The sequence below is a fragment of the Moschus berezovskii genome, chromosome 3, assembly GCF_049115385.1.
Source record: "Moschus berezovskii isolate FMDL1 chromosome 3, NW_MosBer_1.0, whole genome shotgun sequence".
Classification (NCBI taxonomy): Eukaryota; Metazoa; Chordata; class Mammalia; order Artiodactyla; family Moschidae; genus Moschus; species Moschus berezovskii.
Window position 1 is genome coordinate 124,294,412 of NC_142462.1, and position 22,487 is coordinate 124,316,898.

The 22,487-nt window shown below is 41.4% G+C and overlaps 1 protein-coding gene across 24 annotated transcripts in view; it reads right to left on the reverse strand.

Annotated features, from left to right (window-relative positions):
- KMT2C (lysine methyltransferase 2C) overlaps nucleotides 1–22,487 on the reverse strand; it is a 263,765-nt gene that overhangs the window by 158,106 nt on the left and 83,172 nt on the right. For 18 of the 24 annotated variants that reach the window (XR_008685321.2, XR_008685323.2, XM_055421605.2 and 15 more), the window contains exons 3-4: nucleotides 7,479–7,620; nucleotides 1,983–2,183 (exon numbers count right to left, since the gene is read on the reverse strand). Coding sequence is in view for 22 of the 24 variants with exons in the window: in XM_055421605.2 (XP_055277580.2) it covers nucleotides 1,983–2,183; nucleotides 7,479–7,620 (343 nt within the window). In the remaining 2 variants the exon portion in view is untranslated. The remainder of the gene's footprint in view (nucleotides 1–1,982; nucleotides 2,184–7,478; nucleotides 7,621–22,487) is intronic. The other 6 variants (XM_088834778.1, XM_088834776.1, XM_088834780.1 and 3 more) reach the window with 1 other exon arrangement.

The following is a 22,487-nucleotide window of genomic DNA, read 5'->3' on the forward strand; positions in this document are numbered from 1 at the left end:
TGAAAATACACCTTCATTACTAATCACTGCCAATTTATTGGGAGGAAAATAAAGACCAACAGTTTGTTTATAACGATGAACGTACTGTTTGAACATATTTTCTTTACACCAGAATTTGATGGGGGCACAGGTATAAAAACCAATGGAATGACTAAACATTCTATTACTAACCAGTTCCTAACCAGCAGGTCAGTCAAATTTGACCTTAAGGTTTTACAGTCAGTGTGTATGCAGACAATGTGATATCAACCCTAAGAGTGACAGGAGCCCGGCTTAGGAAAGAGCAGAAATACACATCCCCCCAAAGTTTAAGTCTAAAACAAACCAAAAAGAGAGGAAATGATTCACTGATTATATATTCTTATATTTAGTACACTATGAGGGAAAAACTACTTTGAAATCCTGCTTTTCAAATTAAAAAAATTAACTGGCTGTCTATCTGGTTTACCACTCATTAGCAACATAAATATTGTAAATATTTAAAATCATTACCAAGCTAAATGATTTCCAAATTTTGCAAACATGCTTTATTCCTAAGGTCTATTAATTGGCCTGTTATCATCACTTAATAACTTGTTAAACACTTAAGTGCATATAAAGACTTTCACTAAACCAAGGTTATTTTTTACATAATTATTTTTAGCTCATAAAAGTTTCCATTAAAAATTAACTAAGCTTATAAAATAAATAAATAAATGAAACCCAACTCTACTTCCCAACTGTACTAAAGAACAGTTCTTTATTAATTGCCATCATTCAAGGCAGAACATCAGTATATAAGATATAACCTGGTCCAGTCCATTAAATTTACTAATGACTGATGGACATTGTAAGTTTCCTGGACTTTTGATATAGTTTATTAGAATGTGACCACTCAGTTGATTACGAAAGGTAAAGCAAGCCACGGCCTTTAAAATATCAAAACTCTAAATACGGTACTTCTGAACTTCCTTAAGCTGTTCCACCTTAAATTCTTTTAAAAGAGTTTTCTTGTTATTGTTTCATTTCCTACTTCAGGTCTTCAAGGCCTTGGCAGCAGTCCAAAAGAAGGAGCCAATCAAATAAGTACAACACAACAATGTCTCAGTACTTAACTCTGGACGCCAGCCAGGCAGGCACTTGGGTGATTACATCATCACCCTCAAGGGCCAGAGCTGGTGAGCCTTCCAAGCTAAATTAATTTTTACACTTTCTCATCAACCACAGAAACTTCTACTCCCGCAACTACCAGAGCCAAGTCCACGTCTGATTACGGCCTTTGAACAAAACTAAAATATGTAAAAAAAAAAAAATTGTCTCCAAAAATAAACATATTAGGTAAGAGTTTTAGGGAACTGAAACATCCATGAATATAGACATACATGTCTGATTATACCAATAGTAAACGTTTTTTAATTACAGTTGATTTATAACTATATACATATATTAGTTTCACAGGTACCACATAAATTCGTTGATTTAAAAAAGACCTTCTTTTACTTTAGAAAGGGTAGCATATGATTACTCAGAAGGAAAGAAAGTTAACACTATATTATAGTGTAAGTGTTTACAAGACAGTTCACCATTCTCTAAAGCGTAAACACAAATAAATAAATGACACTTAAAGGACATGAGTAGTAAAAGCCACTTTGGTTTTGCTATTCTGTTATGTTATATTCTTACAAACTATTTAAAACATTTAGAAAAAGGAAAGAAAGATCTCATTAATTTAAAAAATTTTTCATTCCATTTATATGAATCCCCTCTAGGCTTATATTATGTTCTTTAAAGTTTTCTTCTTTTTTGTTAATATACAACTAAACTCTTTTTTTTAAATAAAGAAATTTTTGAGAAAATGAATGTTTGCTGGGTTAATGGTGAGTCATAAAGCACTGTATGGATGTAGGAAACATAAGGAATCATTTGGTAACAACCCCATTCAATGAAAATGAACTATACACAGTCTTACTGCATTTGGCCCATCTACATTCAGAGTCACTTACTTTCTCTGTCCTCTCTGCTTTCGTGGCGCCGAGTTTTGTGTCTTCTCACACGCTCCATTGCTGTTGTCATCAGCATCTCTCTTGTTAGAAGGCTGATTTTTCCACGGCAAAATAAACCCAGGCGTTACTCTGAATTGTTTTAAGTCTCCTTGTCCTAAGGAACTTTTTTCACCACAGTAACAAAAAGCGCAGAGCTGTTCACTGGCAAATGAAAAGGAAGAAAGACAGAGAAGTAGTTTAACTATTTCAAGTTCCAGACAACTGAAGAAATACTGGTGCTTTAAAATACGGTCTTTAGTGCAAGCTAAGTGTTTAGATCTATAGTAACTGTACATTTACAATTCTATTTTTCTACAGCATGATTTTTAGAAATAGTAAATATACCAAAAAATATTTTGTACTTAGAAAAACAATTTTCCTTTAAATCTGATTCAAAAAAAAAAAAAAATTCAAAGTATTTAAAAGGAATAAAGGCTAAGGTTTGGCAAGAGGGTATGGTTTAATGGCCACTCAATTATATCCCAGCTGTGTAAAGCAAGTGGTAACCAGATGGAACATTCATTATGCATAATACACACACACAAACACACAAATATAAATGTAAGTGGGTTAACCAGCAGTCAGTGATGAAGGGGGAGGAAGGGATGGACAGGGTCTAAGCAGTGGGTTGGGAAGAACCTGGAGCAGTGAGGTCTTTCACTTGCTACACTGTAACTAAGGTAAGTACACGGCACCACCCACCGATCAAAACTCAGAACGATGTAGCACAAAGAATGAGCACTGCTGCAACTACCCGCTTTAATAATCATGTATCAACACTGGTTTATCAGTTGTAACAAAGATACCACACTAATGCAAGGTGCTAACAACAGGAGAAATGGAGGCAGGGGAGGGTTCGGATTGGGAACTCTGCCATCTGCTTAATTTTTCTGTAAACCTAAAGTTGTTCTAAACAATAAAATCTATTATTTTTTTAAAAAAAGAGACCACTTTAAAAGCTAAAGGACAAAAAAACAATATATATTTATGGAAAATATACTTAGTAAGGGATCTTAGGAAAAAGACAGAATGGAAAAGAATCACTCTTCTTGGATATATTTTCTCTTCACAACACATGTATGACTGCTGCCCTCAAATCTTTCTTCTCAAGTACTGAAGTTTCCACCATCACCTCTGTAGTCTCTACCCCAGGTCCTGCATTAACAGGTGACAGGGATTATCTACAATCTTTTCTGATAGTTTCAGTCAGTTCAGTCACTCAGTCGTGCCCGACTCTCCGCGACCCCATGAATCACAGCACGCCAGGCCTCCCTGTCCATCACCAACTCCCGGAGTTCACTCAAACTCTGTCCATCGAGTCGGTGATGCCATCCAGCCATCTCATTCTCTTTCGTCCCCTTCTCCTCCCACCTCCAATCCCTCCTAGCATCAGACTCTTTTCCAGTGAGTCAGCTCGTCGCATGAGGTGGCCAAAGCATTGCAGTTTCAGCTTTAGCATCAGTCCTTCCAATGAACACCCAGGACTGATCTCCTTTGGGATGGACTGGTTGGATCTCCTTGCAGTCCAAGGGACTCTCAAGAGTCTTCTCCAACACCACAGTTTAAAAGCATCAATTCTTCAACACTCAGCTTTCTTTATAGTCCAAGTCTCACATCCATACATGACCACTGGAAAAACCATAGCCTTGACCAGACGGACCTTTGTTGGCAAAGTAATGTCTCTGCTTTTTAATATGCTGTCTAGATTGGTCATAACTTTCCTTCCAAGGAGTAAGCGTCTTTTAATTTCATGGCTGTAATCCCCGACCTCAGATATTTCACCACACAACAGACCCACAACGAAAATATTTTTAGAGAAATATTCATATTATTAAAGAAATAGAAAATGTTACAAGACATGCAGGATATAAAGACAGACAGCCCAGAGTAATTTATTGCTAAGTTTAAATGACTTGCAAGGGAAACTCCCGGCTACTGCTCTGGAGGTGGAAAGGCACGGAGAGCTCTGTCCCCATGGTCACAACATACAAATTCACTCCTGTCGAATACTTGTGATTACAGAAGTCATAGAGCAGCCAATTCACCTGCGACTGAACGAGAGGCGCTTCCAAGAAGAGAGAGACACAAGCACTCGCTTCACCTGAGGAAGAAGCCCCTGGATGTCGTACAAGCAGGCTTATGAATTCAGTGACAATTTTATAAACTGCTCAAGGCCAAGCGGAGGCGGTATGAGACTACACAGCATCTGGGACCTGCAGACACTGGGTGGATTCTAGCCCAACAGCCAGCTTCTCTGCGTGCCCCTCCCCAGGGCCTCAGGGCCATCACTGGGGCCTGGGGAAGAGCCCTGGGAATGCACTGGTCACGGGACAAGCCTGGGGCAGAAGCACAGCAACTCAGGGAGGAAGACACAGAGACCCAGCCAGACCTTCCTCCTCCCTTTTCCCAGGGGGAACAAAGGCCACGGGCTGGCAGAGGGAAAGGTAAAAAGTTTCCACCTGCTGCTCAAGACCAGCTGCAGAGGGAGGAGGAATGAGGGGCGGGGAGGGGGCCTCTACCGCGGAGGAGGGGCAGGGCTCCGGCCCAGACCCAAACCAGGCCAGGACACCCAGGAGAGGGAGACACAGCGTCCACCTGAGGGCAAAGGTGAACCAGAACAAGAAACGCCCTGCCAATCCACCCCACACCATGAGTGGGAACGCAAAATACTGCAGCTCCACTGAAAAATACTTCAGCATTTTCTTTTAAAAATTACTTCTCTCTTAGGTATTCGGCTAAATGAAATAAAAACGCTTCGATTCACACCAAATCCTGCAAGTGAATATTTATCCCACTTTTATTCATAACTGCCCCAAAGTAGAAACCACCCAAATATCCCTTAACTGGGAGATGATAAACCGCACAGGCACCTCCATAAAACAGAAGCCACCTCAGCAACAAAAAGCAAACAACTACTGACATGTGCAGCCACACAGAACTCTCTGAAGCATAATGAAGGTGAAGGCCAGAATCAGAAGGACACGCGATTCACAATCCCGCTCACACGGTGTTACTGCAAAGGCAAAACTACAGGGTCAGAAAATAGGCAAGTGCCTGCCTCGGGCAGAAGACAGGCTCAGGAGTGACAGCAAACGAGCCTGGGGGAGTTCTTCAGTGTGACAGAACGGTTCCGTGCCTTTGTGGTAGTGATTATATGACTGTATGCCTCTGTCAAAACCCACTAAATGGGTGAATTTTACTGTACATAAACTAAACCTGAGTTTTTAAAAATAAGTAAAAGATTGGGGGGGCAACAAAGAAAACAAAAATAGGGTGCATTTAAATCACTAGAAAATGAAACGCTAGATCATCAGTGCAAAGAGATATGAAAATGATAAAGTATTTATACTGCTAAATCTAAGAAATCAAATAGAACTGTAAATACGAAGTTCTTTCAAAATGAAATTCATAAAGAAGCATGATCAAAGCTCTGGTTTTTCCAGTAGTTAGATACAGATGCGCGAGCTGGAGCACAGAGAAGAAGGCTGAGCGCCAGAGAATCGATGCTTCTGAGCAGTGGCGTGGAGAAGACTCCTGAGAGTCCCCTGGACTGCAAGGAGATCCAACCAGGCAATCCTAAAGGAGATCCTGAATATTAACCAGAAGGACTGATGCTGAAGCTGAAGCTCCAGTACTCTGGCCACCTGATGCGAAGAGCTGACTCACTGGGAAAGACCCTGATGCTGGGAAAGAAGAGGAGGCGGCGGCAACAGAGGATGAGACGGCTGGACGGCACCACCGACTCAATGGACTGGAGTCTAACGGATCTCAGGGAGACAGTGAAGGTGAGGGAAGCCTGGCGTGGTGCAGTTCATGGGGTCGCAAGGAGTCAGACACAACTTAGTGACTGGACAACAACAACCAAACAACGTGAGTCTTGGGAATTCCCTGGGGTCCAGTGGTTAGGACCCAGCGCTTTCACTGCTGGACCGGGCTTTGATCCCTGGTCGGGGAACTAAGATCTTGCATGCCTCAGGGTGTGGCCAAGGGAAAAAAAAGAAACATGAGCCTTCAGGGATATCATTTTTAAAACAAAATATAATGTGCAATCAATAGGAAAAAATGATCAGTGCAATAAAAAGCAAAAAAAGTGGAGAAAAGTATTGCTTTCACAGAGCTCACATAAAAGTAAGGGGGACAAATAACCAAATGAACTGCTGGGAAATAAAAAGTGTAACAAAGGGAAATAAAGCAGAAAAAATGGGTAAACACAGTGCGGACTGTTTATTATCTTTCATTTTGAAAATTGTCAAACCTTCTCCAAGATGTATAATATGGTAGGGATTTGAAATTTTTAATGTAAATAGAAGAGATAGCCATTAAAGACAGTTTGAGGGAAACTTGATTTATGTTTTAGGATGATCATTTCTGCAACTGTGCTAAAAACAATCCGGACTGGGGAAAGCAAACAGAAGTGGTGAAACCATCTAAAAGGCAACTGCTGCCTCCTAAGGATAACAGGGACTTGAACCAATGGTAGGCAAGTTAAGACGGTGAGTACTTGTCTGGGACATCTTCTAAAGTCGAACTACAAAATTTAGGGTGTGAGGTATGAGAAAAGACAGACATCAAGGATTAACTCAAAAGGTTTTGGCCTAAACAACTGGATGAATATGGACAGTATTTATTGAAATGAAGAAATCCTGGGGAGAAGATTTGAGGGAGGCATAGCGTCAAGAATCAAGAGTGGTTCTGGACATGTCATGGGTGCAGTGTCTAGAATACTTCCAAACAGTGATGCCAGGCAGAGAGATGGACAGAAAAGTCCAGAGTTCAGAGAAAGGTCGGCCCTGGAAATACAAACGTGTGTTCATCGGCACACAGACAGGACCAAGCTATCGGACTGAATAGAAGTGAACATGTTGAGGACTTCAACCTGAAGACTCCACCATTACAAAGTTGGGGGGGTCTCCACAGAAGCCAGCAAAAGACAAAATGAGAAGGGAGATGTGCCAAGAGCAAAAGACAGAAAACATTTCAGGGAGATGGGGATAGTCAACCGATGGATGGTTTCAGTTTTATTCATGTCTTCCAAGAAAGATCTAAAAAATAACAAGACTCCAAAGCTAAAATATACACAGAGATTATAACATCCTATATTTCTTTTTTAAAAAAATGAGAGAGGGTAAAGAACAAGAGTATAAGCTTACATTTACAAGTAAATAAAAAATCAGTCCTTATGCTTAAAGTTTAGACTTTTTTTCTTCATCTAGGAGCCGCACACTGGAAACACCCTGTTCTGGTCTGGGGGGAGCAGAGTAACAGGCCAGACCACCACTCTGTCCTACAGCCACGTAAGCCCCAGACACGCTCCACCCCAGGGACACACAGAGCCACCAGCTCTCAAACCCACCCAGGTTTACGTCCCAAGCTTGCACTCCCTGCATTTCCTCTTGGTCAACTCACTGCCCTTCTTCCTGTCACTCGTCTCTGACCCAGCTGCATTCCTTCCCGAACCTGATTTTGGCCTCCACACCAACAGAGACCAGGGAGCTTGCAGACTCCTCAGACACAGACCGCTGAAGGGCTGGGGCCGGCTGCTTGCTGCTGTCCGCTTCTGCGTCAGCGTCCTCTTCTGCTGATTGGTCTTTGATTTCTGCTTAAGAGCAAAACAAGAGAACAGAAAAGTCACTTTGCATTACATCACTCTTTGGTGAACTTATCTGTAATGCAAATAGCATGAAGGAAAAATAACTAAACAACAAATGACAATACGTAACGAACACAGGAAAAACTTTGATATTTACTGTTCAGGTGCTAAGTTGTGTCCAACTCTTTACGACCCCATGGACTGCAGCACGTCAGGCTACATATAATCAAAATAATGTAAAACAGCATAGTTTTCCAAATTGCCGCCGACTTAAGTCTCGATCTTAGTAAAACCTGTTAAGAACTTTATTTTCAGGATTACAGCAAGTCCTCTACAAAACATACTTTAAGGTGACTCGTAAAAAATTTCCTTCGTAATTTATTAATTGAAATTACTATTAAAACAATCATGACACACTCTCTAATTATCAGCCATTCTAGGAACAAAATGACTAAAAAGAACACGCCTTGACTCCACTGCCTTTTTCAGTTATGCTCAAGACTCCCACCCCGAACACTATACATACCTTCTTAGGAGGCAATCTAACTCTGAAAGGATTTTCAAACACCACTACTCCTAATGTTGTTGTCCTCTTTAAATAAAATGATACATCCACACTGTCTCTCATGCTGCACTGTCAGACGTTAACAGGCACAATCCCTCCACCAGCGCTCCTAATAAAATCCCGTGCTCTTGGTGCCATCTTTCTTTTCTGACGTGAAATTTACCTGTTACAGCTTTCTGCCCCATTATCCCCAGACCAAAAAAAAACGCTTACAGTAGTCTAAGCTCCCCCCATCTCTCCTTCCCTGGGGGCGGCCCTGCACTGCCTTCTCCCTCAGTGGGCTTTCCTACACTGCATCCATCCCCCTGCCGCCACACAGCTCTCTCCACCTCCGCTGGTGGCAAAAGAACGAACAACCCAGGGTCCACTCAACATTCCGGAAACGCAGGGACATCATGGATCTCTACCAGGTTGGAGCTGAGGGCCTCTTCCCAAGTACCAGGTCCACCAACTACTAACGAGGCAGCTTGATGTAGAAGCCACCTTTCTCAGCCTCAATTTGCTCCCCGTAACGTTGGGAAACCACCTATATCTCATGAGGTTTTTAACAAAAGATCTAATACCTGTCCCTTCAGCTGGTGTGAGACCTTCAAATGTGAGTACAGCTCTCTACGTGTCCTTTATATATGCATCTTTGAAGAGCGTAATTATTATCCGGGTTTCAACAATCTCCTGTCTTCCTGATTTTTAAATCAGTATCTCTAGCCCTAACTCCTCTCCTGAGCCCCAGACCTCACTTTTGCTGCATACAAGGCACATCTAGCAGCTTTAACACTGAATTAGATATCAAATTTGATTTCCTGCCTCTCAGATCACCACTTCACTAGGACTTCCCTATCGAAGTCTTCTAGATTCAAAATGAATTTTAGGGAGCTATTCTGACAAACAGTTTCCCTGGTGGCTCAGATGGTAAAGCATCTGCCTACAATTCAGGAGACCCAGGTTCCATCCCTGGGTTGGGAAGATCCCCTGGAGGAGGAAATGGCAACCCACTCTAGGACTCTTGCCTAGAAAATCCCAAAGGGAGGAGCCTGGTAGGCTACAGTCCACAGGGTCGCAAGGAATCCGACACGACTAAGCGACTTCACTTTCACTTTCATTCTGACAAACAAATAATTTTGAGAACTAGCAAACTGTAAATTCTGTCAAATCATTAATGATGAAATGAGGCATCAGAGATGACTTTGACTTTCCTATTTAAAATAATGGTTTTTTCAACTTGAAATAGAAAAGCTGACCATAAATTAAGTGCTTGTGGAGCCTATTAATCATAGTGTGTCTCTCCTGTCTACCCCAGCCACAAAACTGGTATAGAATCAAATCTACAAATACAAAATACATTTATATCAAAGAAGGATTATAAAAAGTAGTGCAGTTTTTAGTATATAAAAATGTTAAATTTCTGTATAACAAAGGACTCCATGAACAAAATTTTAAAATATATCACAGATGGAAAGAAAAGACATGTGATTTGTATCCCAAGAAGGTATATGTATCCCCAAGTCCAGAATATGTAAAGAACTCCACAGATGAACAAGGTACATAACCTTGTAGAAAAAAATGGACAGTGGACAAAAATCCATGCACTCTTTCTGTTATTCAAATCTTAGTAGGGCATATAACTGCTCAGCCACAGACTTTATTTCCCAACCTTTTTTGCAGCTCAGCACGGCAAGCTCTCACCAACAGAACGTGACCAGAAGAGACCCTGTGATTCCTTCATCACCTTAAAGGGAAAGTGCTCTGGACTAAACTACGTTCCATCTTTTGTATGGACTGGACCATGGAGGTGTCAGCAACCCTTCCGCAATAATGCAGAAGAGAACACCTCTCTGAGGAGGGCAGAGAAACTAGATGGAAGGAACCTGGGTCCGCAAATAACCACAAGGAACAAAGACATCCCATCAGCCTGGACCTCTCCCTCTCAGAAATACTGCATGAAGGAAAAATGAACATTCGAGCCGAGCCACTGCTGTATCTGGGCATCTCTGGTACAGCAGTTTAACCCAAGCTCTAATTAACACAGAAAACGGCATCAGGTGTGGAGAAGTGCCAGAACAAAAATGAAAATGGGCGGACGGGTGAGCAGGCAGGAAAACAGTGATAGGAGTGTTTGAAAATCAACTGACACCTTTTATGCTGTATCAAAACATCGGTAGTTCTGTGACCTGCAGTAACCCGAAAGGCAGACCAGCTGCCTCCAGAGCTCTAGGGAATGCATCTGGAGAGACACAGAAATTATTCTGTGGTGTCTGCCCTCTAGCGCTTTTGCAACCAAAGACAGAAAAGAACATGGGACTGCTTGATAGAGTCTCTCTGCCCATAGGGTCAGACACAGCTGAGCACACACATACCCAAAATACTACGCATGCCAAGTCACTTCAGTCGTGTCCGACTCTTTGCGGACTATAGTCTGCCAGACTCCTCTGTCCATGGGTTGCCATTACCTCTTCCAAGGGATCTTCCCAAACCAAGGATCAAACCTGAGTCTCTTCTGTCTCCTGCATAAGCAGGCAGGTTCTTTACCACTCGCACCACCTGGGAAGCCCCCAAATACCACAAAATGACAGAATACTATAAAGTGACCATGTATGCTGCTGCTGCTACTGCTAAGTCACTTCAGTCGTGTCGGACTCTGTGTGACCCCATAGACGGAAGCCCACCAGGCTCCCCCGTCCCTGGGATTCTCCAGGCAAGAACACTGGAGTGGGTTGCCATTTCCTTCTCCATGTATAAGGACACTTTATAAAGAAGCATTTCATTTCTACCCAGAGATGCCCAGAGCACATGTGTATGATTTCCATTACTAGGTATCAAGAAAGGGTAAGAGGCAAGAGAAGAGGTGAGAACTGCAAACGAGGAATAAGAAGAAGGCCTCCGAAGTTTACAGACAGTGGGTCAGGTGGACGAGGGTCGTGGCACGACATCCTCTCAGAGCATGTTTCTGCTGAGAGCCAGCTCCAGTTAGCCTCACCCCCAAATCAGGAGCCCTCCAACAGGGTATGGCCTGTCTGCTCTCTCTTAGTATCTCGCTAACTACCACTAGGGCCTCTAGTTAAAACTTTTCTTCTGGCAAATCAAGGCACAATCTCAGGTATTTCCTTGTTTTTATCCCCCTGCAACAGAAAATACATAACACCATAAACAATGTGGGGGTTCTGTTTATTGTTTATGAGTGCACCGAACACAGGAGGCAGCGCCCCACTATACACTCTACAAAGCAGCGACTGCATCTGTGTTGCAAACCAGAGTCTAGCACAAAACCTAGATGTTCAGTAATTGTTTAATTAACTGATTAATTATATGCTGTGTAATATAGAGCAAGCAAATAAACCTTATTATAAGGAAACACATAAATCAGAAAAAGCACAAGAACAAATTAAACTAAATTTTAATGGGCTATGTGTGCTCAGTCTCCTCCAACTCCTTGTGACCCTGTGGACAGTAGTCCACCAAGTTCCTCTCTGTCCATGGGATTCTGCCAGTAATACTGGAGTGGGTTGCCATTTCCTCCCCCGGGGGATCTCCCGACCTAGGGATGGAACCCATGTCTCTCCTGACTCCTGCATCGGCAGGTGGATTCTTTGCCACTCTGCTACCTGAGAAGCCCTTTAACGGGCTGTTATTTGGTAATTACATGAGTCAACACCAACATCCATTTTCTAGTTACCCAAACCGTATGCATGTTTCTGTGCTTTCGGCAACTACTAAGTAGAATAAAAATTATTTTTCTCTCTAACTTCATCTCCACAGAACTGGCAATACTTTCCTTGCTTCCTTTATATATAATACTAAGACTACAGACTCGGACTGCAAGGAGATCCAACCAGTCCATTCTAAAGGAGATCAGTCCTGGGTGTTCATTGGAAGGACTGATGCTAGAGCTGAAACTCCAATACTTTGGCCACCTCATGCGATGAGTTGACTCACTGGAAAAGACTCTGATGCTGGGAAGGATTGTGGGCAGGAGGAGAAGGGGACGACAGAGAATGAGATGGCTGGATGGCATCACCGACTTGATGGACATGAGTTTGAGTGAACTCCGGGAGTTGGTGATGGACAGGGAGGCCTGGCGTGCTGTGATTCATGGGGTCGCAAAGAGTCGGACACGACTGAGCGACTGAACTGAACTGAAGACTACAGAAGAAAACATATCTAAGAAACCGCGTAGTCATGTCCTTTCCTTCTTTTGAACAGTGGCGCTCAAGAAAAGTATGCATTCTGAGTTACATTTTTCAGCTGTGTTTGTAGCTCACTGAATCTAATGTATCCACCACATCCAAAATGTGCTATGAAGCTAAACAATTAGCACAATACCAGAAATAGCAAGTATTTTACTTATCATATGTTTATTCACTAAACTACTTAAAATGTTGACACTGATTAATAATATACTGCTTTCACAGGGCATGTAAAGACTTTAAAATGTAAGCTGACTATAAATATATACACAAAAATGTCAAACAGTGGTTCCCTAGATCCTAACACTTTTTACAGCTAACTTATTTCTCTTTATAACTTATCCACAGTTTCATAAATACAAACATACATTACTATTATACTTTTAATGTGATTATTTGATGCAAGAACAAAAGAATTAAGAAAAAGACTCTAATACTTATCAAGACCTCAAAATCACAGTGACAATCCAACTGCTCTCTGGATGTATTATTTTAGTTTAAAATATTTCCTTTGGTTTTTTTCTATATAGCTTAAAAATTTTTTTTTTAATGAATACTCATTTTTTGCAACTAGTAGAAGAAATTAAATAAAACCCAACAAATTACAGTATACATCATCACCCTATAATAAGTTATTTATAGCAATCTTAATCTTCTTCTGAGTCTTATTTTTATTTTGCCCTAAAAACCCAATGCAAAAATAATACGAAAATATTTTAAAAAACATCTTCATGGCTAACATTTAGTACATGCTTCCTCTCTCCTAGGCAATTGTTGTAGGGGGTTAAATGCGTGAACTCACTTAAACTCCGCCTGATGAAGACAGCTGCTGGGCCTCAGGCTTTACACAAGCTAGGAAGTTAGTCTGCTACTGGGTCGCAGATGCTGTAGGAGACACAAGACTCCTGCACCAAAGACAAAGGACTGCGCCCCTCACTGCAGCAAGCAGCACAAGCGCGAGGATGCCGCTGGCGGTTCACCGCTGGCCCCCAGGTGTCATGGGGGCAGAACCGTGCGTCCAAACGACCGTCTGCACATGCAGCAGACTGTACTAAGGACCAGAGAGTGTGGGGAACCACTGCTTTCAGAGTAAGCATTAAACAAGCCTGTGCCTTGTCCCCGAGGGAGACGTGACCTCGGTCTTCAAGGCCGCCCACTGCAAACACAACCCTGGGGAAAGGCCTTCCGTTCTTGGCACACCCAGTAAGGTCTGTCGGGGGCAAGGTCTGTCTGGGGGGGCATCCCCCAACCACAGCTACTATCACATCTCCATTCTACACACGAGGTTAAGAGGTGAAGGGGCTCTGCTCAAGGACACAATCCACAGGGGAGTCTGGATTCAAACACAGGCAGTGTGGCTCCGGAACCTGAACAACTAACCACTACTTCACAGGTGAGTTGAAGTGAAGTAGCTGAAGAAATCAAAATAACTGCAGGAGTGAAAACAAGAGGATCGCATGAGGGGCCTCCCGGTGGCTGAGGGGTGAAGAATCCACCGCCAATGCAGGGGCCACGGGTTCAATCCCTGGGACAGGAAGACCCCACATAACGAGGAGTAACTAAGGCTGTCACAACAACAGGGCGTGGGCGAGCGCCCCAGCCACTGACCCCTCACGCTCTGGAGCCTGTGCTCCACAACCAGAAGCCCACACGCCACAACCAGAGCAGCCCTGGCGCGCTGCAGCCAGAGAAAAGCCCAGGCAGCAACCAAGACCCAGCACAACCATAAATGAATAAATTTTTTTTTTAATATTCCCTTTTAAAAAAAGACGATCACATGAAGCAACAACCACTCTGAAGACAATGTTGGTAACGTGGTGGATGGACTGGAGAAGAGACACAGGAGAATCTGAAACAGTGGAAATGCTGCAAGGAAACACCACACACAACAAATACGCGTAACTGCTACTACCTGACAAAGAAAATACACTGAATGAAAAGAATATTCGAAGTTGGCTTAAAAATCTACATTCAAAAAACTAAGATCATGGCATCCAGTCACTTCATGGCAAACAGACGGGCAAAAAATGGAAACAGTGACAGACTATTTTCTTGGGCTCCAAAATCACTGCAGATGGCAACTTCAGCCATGTAATTAAAAGAGTCCTGCTCCTTGGAAGAAAAGCTATAACAAACCAAGACAGTGTATTAAAAAACAGAGATATAACTTTGCCACTAAACGTCTGTACAGGCAAAGCTGTGGTTTTCCCAGTAGTCACGTATGGATGTGAGAGTTGGACCATAAAGAAGGCTGAGCGTCGAAGAATTGATGATTTTGATTTTGAACTGTGGTGTTGGAGAAGACTCTTGAAAATCCCTTAGACAGCAAGGAGATCAAACCAGTCAATCCTAAAAAATCAATCCTGAATATTCTCTGGAAGGACTCATGCTGAAGCTCCAATAGTCCAGCTATACGATGCAAAAACTGACTTGTTGGAAAAGCCCCTGATGCTGGGAAAGACTGAAGGTAGGAGGAGAAGGTGGTGACAGAGGATGATATGGTTGCATGGCATCACCAACTTGATGGACCTGAGTCTGAGTAAACTCTGGGAGATGATGAAGGACAGGGAAGCCATGAGATCACAATGCGTCAAGATACAATTTAGCAAATGAACAAATTTTACTAACAATATCCTGGCTGAGAGAATCTAATAAACAGGTATCAAGTTTCATACATTATCTAAGGAAACAAAAGAGGCTAGCTATATATTCAAGTGCCCCCCAAATTTACATAAACTAGCACATGTTAGAACACATAGAAAACCCCAGAAAAACGCCTCCTTCACTAACAGCAGACTAGGTAATTTGAAACAAACCTCCAGTTGAACATAAATAAGAAAACTCAGTTAAATATTTCTTAAAGTGAAGAGAGTCTTAAAAGCATCTAAAAGTTAACAAGATAGTAAGGAATTACGAGACAAAACTGAGCAAGGTGAGCCTGGTGTTCGGGTCTGCATTTCCCAAGAGGGTGTCAGCTGCTCAGGAAGAGGCAACTAAGAGCACTCGCTCTGACTTTCAAGATGCATGTATGGTTCTAGAAGCCTGCAACATCCTCGGAATTCAGGATGGCAGGAACCCCCAGAGGGCTGGGTGTTAACAGGAAGAGTGAAACAGAAATCAATTTCTGCAAGGACTGCAGCACAGCTCTGAGTCACGTGCTTGGAACAGAAAATAGAGTTCTAAAAGTGAACTGAGGTGGTCCTTAAAAACGAGTGCCCCTAGGTACCAGGAAAAAAGAAATCAAAGAAAAACTACCCTTGAGGGGAAAAAATAATCATCTATCTGTTTCTACAAATACACTGTCAAGTATATCACCCTGTACACAGACACAGAGGACCAGTTACCTGAGGGGACAGGGTGACACGGCAAGGACAAGCAGAGACAGCTGAAACGAACCCAGAGACTCCAGATATTAAAACAGTCACACAATTTAAAACTAACTGTGTGTATTATGTTAAAAGTAATAGAATTTAAGTATTAAAATTCTCAGGAGGGAACTAAAAACTATAAAAAAAATGCAAACTTGAAAAAAAATAATAAAGAACTTTTAAAACACAACACTTCAAAGCCTTTGACTGTGTGGATCACAATACACTGTGGAACATTCTGAAAGATATGGGAATACCAGACCACCTGACCTGCCTCTTGAGAAACCTGTATGCAGGTCAGGAAGCAACAGTCAGAACTGGACATGGAACAACAGACTGGTTCCAAATAGGAAAAGGAGTACGTCAAGGTTGTATATTGTCACCCGGCTTATTTAACTTATATGCATAGTACATCATGAGGAACGCTGGGCTGGAGGAAGCACAGGCTGGAATCAAGACTGCCAGGAGAAATATCAATAACCTCAGATATGCAGATAACACCACCCTTATGGCAGAAAGTGAAGAGGAACTCAAAAGCCTCTTGATGAAAGTGAAAGAGGAGAGTGAAAAGGTTGGCTTGAAGCTCAACATTCAGAAAACAAAGATCATGGCATCTGGTCCCATCACTTCCTGGGAAATAGATGGAAAAACAGTGGAAACAGTGTCAGACTTTTTATTTTGGGGGGCTCCAAAATCACTGCGGATGCTGATTGCAGCCATGAAATTAAAAGACGCTTACTCCTTGGAAGGAAAGTTATGACCAACCTAGATAGTATATTAAAAAGCAGAGACATTACTTTGCCAACCAAGGTCCGTCTAGTCAAGGCTATGGTTTTTCCCATGGTCATGTATGGATGTGAGACGGGCTGTGAAGAAAGCTGATCACCGAAGAATTGATGCTTTTGAACTGTGGTGCTGGAGAAGACTGTTGAGAGTCCCTTGGACTGCAAGGAGATCCAACCAGTCCATTCTAAAGGAGATCAATCCTGGGTGTTCACTGGAGGGACTGATGCTAAAGCTGAAACTCCAATACTTTGGCAACCTCATGCGACGAGTTGACTCACTGGAAAAGACTCTGATGCTGGGAAGGATTGGGGGCGGGAGGAGAAGGGGACGACAGAGAATGAGATGGCTGGATGGCATTACCGACTCAATGGACATGAGTTTGAGTGAACTCCGGAGTTGGTGATGGACAGGGAGGCCTGGCGTGCTGTGATTCATGGGGTCGCAAAGAGTTGGACACGACTGAGCGACTGAACTGAACTGAAAGAGTTGGACACAACTGAGCGACTGAACTGAATTGAACTGAAAACATAACACATGGGGACTTCCCTGGTGGTCCAGTGGTTAAGACTCTGGGTTCCCAATGCAGAGTGCCTGGGTTCAATACCTGGTCAAGGAACTAGATCCCACATGCCCCAACTTAAGCCTGGAGCAGCCAAAAAACACATGGACTTAACTGATACATTTATTAAGAGGTTACATAGCTAAAAGGTGTAAGAAAACTATAAGATCTGTCTAGAACAAAGGACACAGGGACAAAAGTATTAAAAAAATCAAAAATAGAGGGTAAATGATTCCAAACACAGTGAATCAGTTATTCATCAGCTTATATAGCTGGGAATTTTTCAAAGCTGATGAATATGGCAATAAACCTCAAATTCCAAAGCATAAAAAGTGTACCAAACCAATACAACAGTTAAAAATGAAAAGTAATAAAACAAGGATAAAATTCACAGGAACACCTGGAAATTTTTTAAACTCTCTTAAACAGCATAGAAGTGAAAGAGGAGATGCACGGTTCAAGAGGGAGGGGACATAACCTCTGCCTGATTCATGTTGATAGACAGCAGAAACTAACGCAGTATTGTAAAGCAACTATCCTCCAATTAAAAATTTCAAAAAGTCAAAGAGGAGACCAAAATTACAATCAAACACTATTTATAAAATGAGAATATTCAAACCCAGGGAAAACACTAGAAATCATGTTAAAAGAAACACCACCTTCAATACCTTTTTCCCCTTTTGGTTTAGTAATTACTAAAAAAAAAAAAAAAAAGGTAATAATAATAATCAAACATCTACTTCATAAGTTGGAAACATCGACAAAAGTTTCTTACAGTTAGTATGTAACAAATAAGTTTAATACCAATCAAACATACAAAAATAAATTATATTTTCATATATAAGTAATGTACAATTTGAGGCAAGTTTGTGCTGGGTTTTTTTTTTTTTTTTGGAGGGGGGAGAGGGGGAGGAGGGTGGATGCCAGGTAGTGCAGTGGTAAAGAATCCACCTGCTAAGGCAGGAGACACAGGTTCTATCCCTGGGTCGAGAAGATCCACTGGGGGAGGAAATGGCAACCCACTTCAGTATTCTTGCCTGGAAAATCCCATGGACAGACAAGCCTGGCGGGATACAGTCCATGGGGTCGAAAAGAGTTGGGACACAACTTAGCAACCAAGAATGCCTTTTTCTGTGTGTGTCATTTATAACAGCTCCCCTTCTTGGGGCTTTCAGTGAGTTTTACCTCTAGATCTGCTGCTAAGTCATTTCAGTCGTGTCCGACTCTGTGCGACCCCATAGACGGCAGCCCACCAGCCTCCGCCATCCCTGGGATTTTCCAGGCAAGAGTACTGGAGTGGGGTGCCACTGCCTTCTCTGTTAGATCTGCTAAACTCATTCAAATATAAAGATTAATTAAGTATCATGTCTAGAGTTTCAGGTAAAACACAATATCCATTAAAAATGCCTCCACAAAGAATTATTGTACAGACAGTTGTAGCTACACAGAAACTCCAGAGAAATAAGCTTAGTGAAGTCCAATGATCAAGGCAGAATCTCTGAAAAGGAAGCTGGAGTGGGTACTCACAAAGAGTTGAGGTGAGTCTTACAAAAAGACTTGGATAATTGAGAGAGTGGTCTATACTGAGAGAATGCCAAGATACAAGCACCACCCATTTTAATTAAGTTCTTTAATCATGAAAAATGAGGTCCCCTAGGCAAGACTGACATTTACTATGAACTAGAAGTACTGGATAAAACTGTTAACGGTATCATCTTAAAGATGTCATTTAAGTGTTAGTTGCTCAGTCGTGCCCAACTCTTTGCGACCCCATGGACTGCAGCCCATCAGGCTGTGTCCATGAGATTTTCCAGGCAAGGATACTGCAGTGAGTTGCCATTTCCTTCTCCAAGATTGTTAATGATATAGTCTTAAAGATGTCATTTAACCATGTGTTAATCAAAATATGGAAGGAAGGATTCAAGCCAATGTTCACCAACTCTTCAGATTCTTGAGAATAGAACTGATGTTCCAAGGACAATTTGGGAAAAGTTCCCTCCAGTGGACTTTGAAAACTCTGTAGCCTAGAAAAACTAACAATCTAAGTCAAAATTCTAATAAAAAATATAAAGCTGAATAGAGAGAACAGTTGTTACCAGTGGCTGGGGGTGGGGAAAATAGGGAGCTGTTGGCCGTCGGGTAGGAAGCTGCAGTTATATAGATTGAATACGTATGGAGAGCTATGTACCAGCAATGATGACTATAGTTAATAGTACTGTAATACTGAATACTGAATACGAAGAGAGTAGATACCAGATTAAAAAAAAAGGGGGGGAGACGCTATATTGATTTCAGACACAACAGATTTCACAGCAAGTAAACTTATCAAGAATAAAAAGGAACATTACATAACTATATGTATGTATGATACATCCAACAACACATAACAATTCTTAACACATATGCACCTAACAACAGAGGTCAAAGGACATGAGGCAAAAACTGACAGAACTTAAATGACAGATCTATGAATCCACTATCATACATGGGGACATTAAAAGCCATCTATCAAAAAGAGACAGATCCAGCAAATACAAAATCTGTAAGACAGCTGAACTCTACACCACCATCAACCAACTGGATGTAATGGACTACTTCATCCAACAACAGCAGGATACACATTCTTCCACAGCTCAGATGGAAGTTCTACCAACAGACCAAATAAATTTGTTTCTGTGCCTTGAAACAAACTTAAAATGACAGAAGTCACAGAATGCCTGCTCTCAGACAACAACAGAAGAAGGGAAATTGGAAGCACTGAATGTATACATGACTAACAAAAAAGGATCTAAAAACCAATAAACTAAGATTCCACTTCACGAAACTAGAAAAAGAATAGCAAGTTAAATCCAAAACAAAGCAGAAGAAAAGAAATAACACAAATTAGAGCAGAAACCAATAAAACTGAAAATAGGAAATCAAAGGGGGGAAAAGAATCAGTGAAACCAAAAGCTGCTTCTTTGAAAAGCTCAATAAAATTGGTAAGTCTAGTCAGGTTAACTAAGAAAAAAGAGAGGATGAAATTACTAATATCAGAAATGAAAGCGGGGCCACCACTATAGGTCCTATGGGCATTAAAAGGATATTAAAGGAATACTATGAACAAATCTATGCCCACAAATCTGAAAACATAAATGAAATGGGCCAGTTCCTTGAAAGACACAATTTGCCAACACTCTGGCTGCTCAGCTGGTAAAGAATCCACTTGCAATCCAGGGAGACCTCGGTTCAATCCCTGGGTTGGGAAGACCCCCTGGAGAAGGGAATGGCTACCCACTCCAGTATTCTGACCTGGAGAATTCCATGGACTATATATAGTCCATGGAGTCTCAAAGAGCTGGACACAACTGAGCGACTTTCAAAGCAAAGCAAAAGCATCACTAGAAGAAACAATCTGAATAGGCCTACATCCGACAAAGAAACTGATTCAATAATTAATAAACTAAAATAGAAAGCACCAGGCCCAAATGGGTTCACTGGTGAATTCCACTAAACACTTAAGGAAGATATTATACCAATTCTCTACAATCTCTCCTGAAAGACAGCAGCAGATGGACTGTTTCCCAACTTATTCTGTAAGGCCAGCACTACCATAATACCAAAAATAGACAGACATCAAAAAGAGGGAAAAAACCAAAAACTGACAGATCAATACCTCGCATGAACACAGATGCAAAATACCCTCAACAAAAGTTTAATCAATTAAATCTAAAAATGTATATAAAGAATTATACATCACAACCAAGTGGGATTTATCCCAGGTACACAAGGCTGGTTCAACATTTGAAGATCAATAAATGTAATCCAGAAAAGTCACATGATCATATCAACAGACACAGAAAAAGCATCTGACAAAAATCACAACACCCATTCATGATTTTAAACACCAACAAAACAACTTTCAATAAACTATTAGTAAGAATACAGGGGAACTTCCTCAATTTGACTAAGAATTCCTAACAAAAAACCTACATCAACACCATGTTTTATGGTGAGAGACTCAAGCTTTCCCACCAAGATCAGTAAAACTCCTTCTGAACATCATCTTGAAGTTCCAGCTACTGCAACAAGACTTGAAAAAGAAATGAAAAGTATACTGATTTAGAAGGAAGACATAAAAAAGTATCTTCTGTTCAAAGACATCATGACTGCCTATGTAGAAAATCTGGAAGAATCAACAAAATCTCCTTGTCTATATAGCAAGGTCTCCGTTTACAAGGTTAATATACAAAAGCAAATCACTTTCCTATACACCAGCAATGAACAAGTGAAATTGGAAATAAATTTAAAAATTCACATTAGCACTCCCCCCAAAAAATACTCTGGTATAAAGCCAACAAAATATGCACAAGATCTATTTAATACATGATAAAAACTACAGAACTCAGAAAAATCACAGCAGTAAGCAGTTATTTCATGTTAGTGAACTATAAAACTCAGCATTACCAAGATGTCAGTTCTCCCCAATTTGATCTAAACTCAATGCAATCCTAATCAAAATCTATCAAGTTATTTTGTGGATATCAACGAACTGATCCTAAAACGAGTACACAAGGTAGAATCCCTGGCAGTCCAATGCTTAAGACCACCACAGAAGGAAATCTAGATGAGCCTGGGTTCAGCAATGACATTTTAGATACAACATCAAAAGCATGATAATGAGAGAAACAAATGATAGATCAGACTTGATTAAAATTTAAAATTTCTGCTCTGCAGAAAACACTGCCAGCCAAGAGATATATAAAGAAAAGCGACAGACTAGGCAAAATATTAGCAAAAGATGTATCTTATGAAGGACTGTTACCCAAAATATATGAAGAACTCTTAATTCTCACCATTTGATCCAGCAATCATCCTCCTTGGTATTTACCCAAAGGAGTTGAAAACTTATGTCTACACAAAAACTCTGTACACAAATGTTTATAGCAGTTTTATTCAAAACTGTGAAAACCTGGAAGCACCCAAGATGTACTTCAGAAGGTGAACAGATAAACTGTTGTACATACATACAGGAGAAAATTATTCAGCAATAAAAAGAAATGCGTTTTTAAGCCATGAAAAGAACTTAAATGTATACTACTATGTGAAACAAGCTAACCTGAAAAGGCAACATATTGTATGATTCCAATTCCATGACATTTTGGAAAGGACAAAGCTATGGAGACAGTGAGAAGAACAAAGGATGCCAGGGCGGAAAGGGGAGGAAAGGGTGCACAGGCAAAGCATGAAGGGCTGTTAGGACGGTGACGGTATCTGTTTGACACCTTACTGACAGACACGTCATTGTATTGTACATTTTCCCAAATCCACAGAGTGTGCAAACCCAAGAGTGAACCCTAATGTGAGCTAGGGGCTGAAGGTGAAAGGGGAGGCAATGCAGCTTTGTCACTCAGAACGAATGTGCCAGTGCTGGAGGC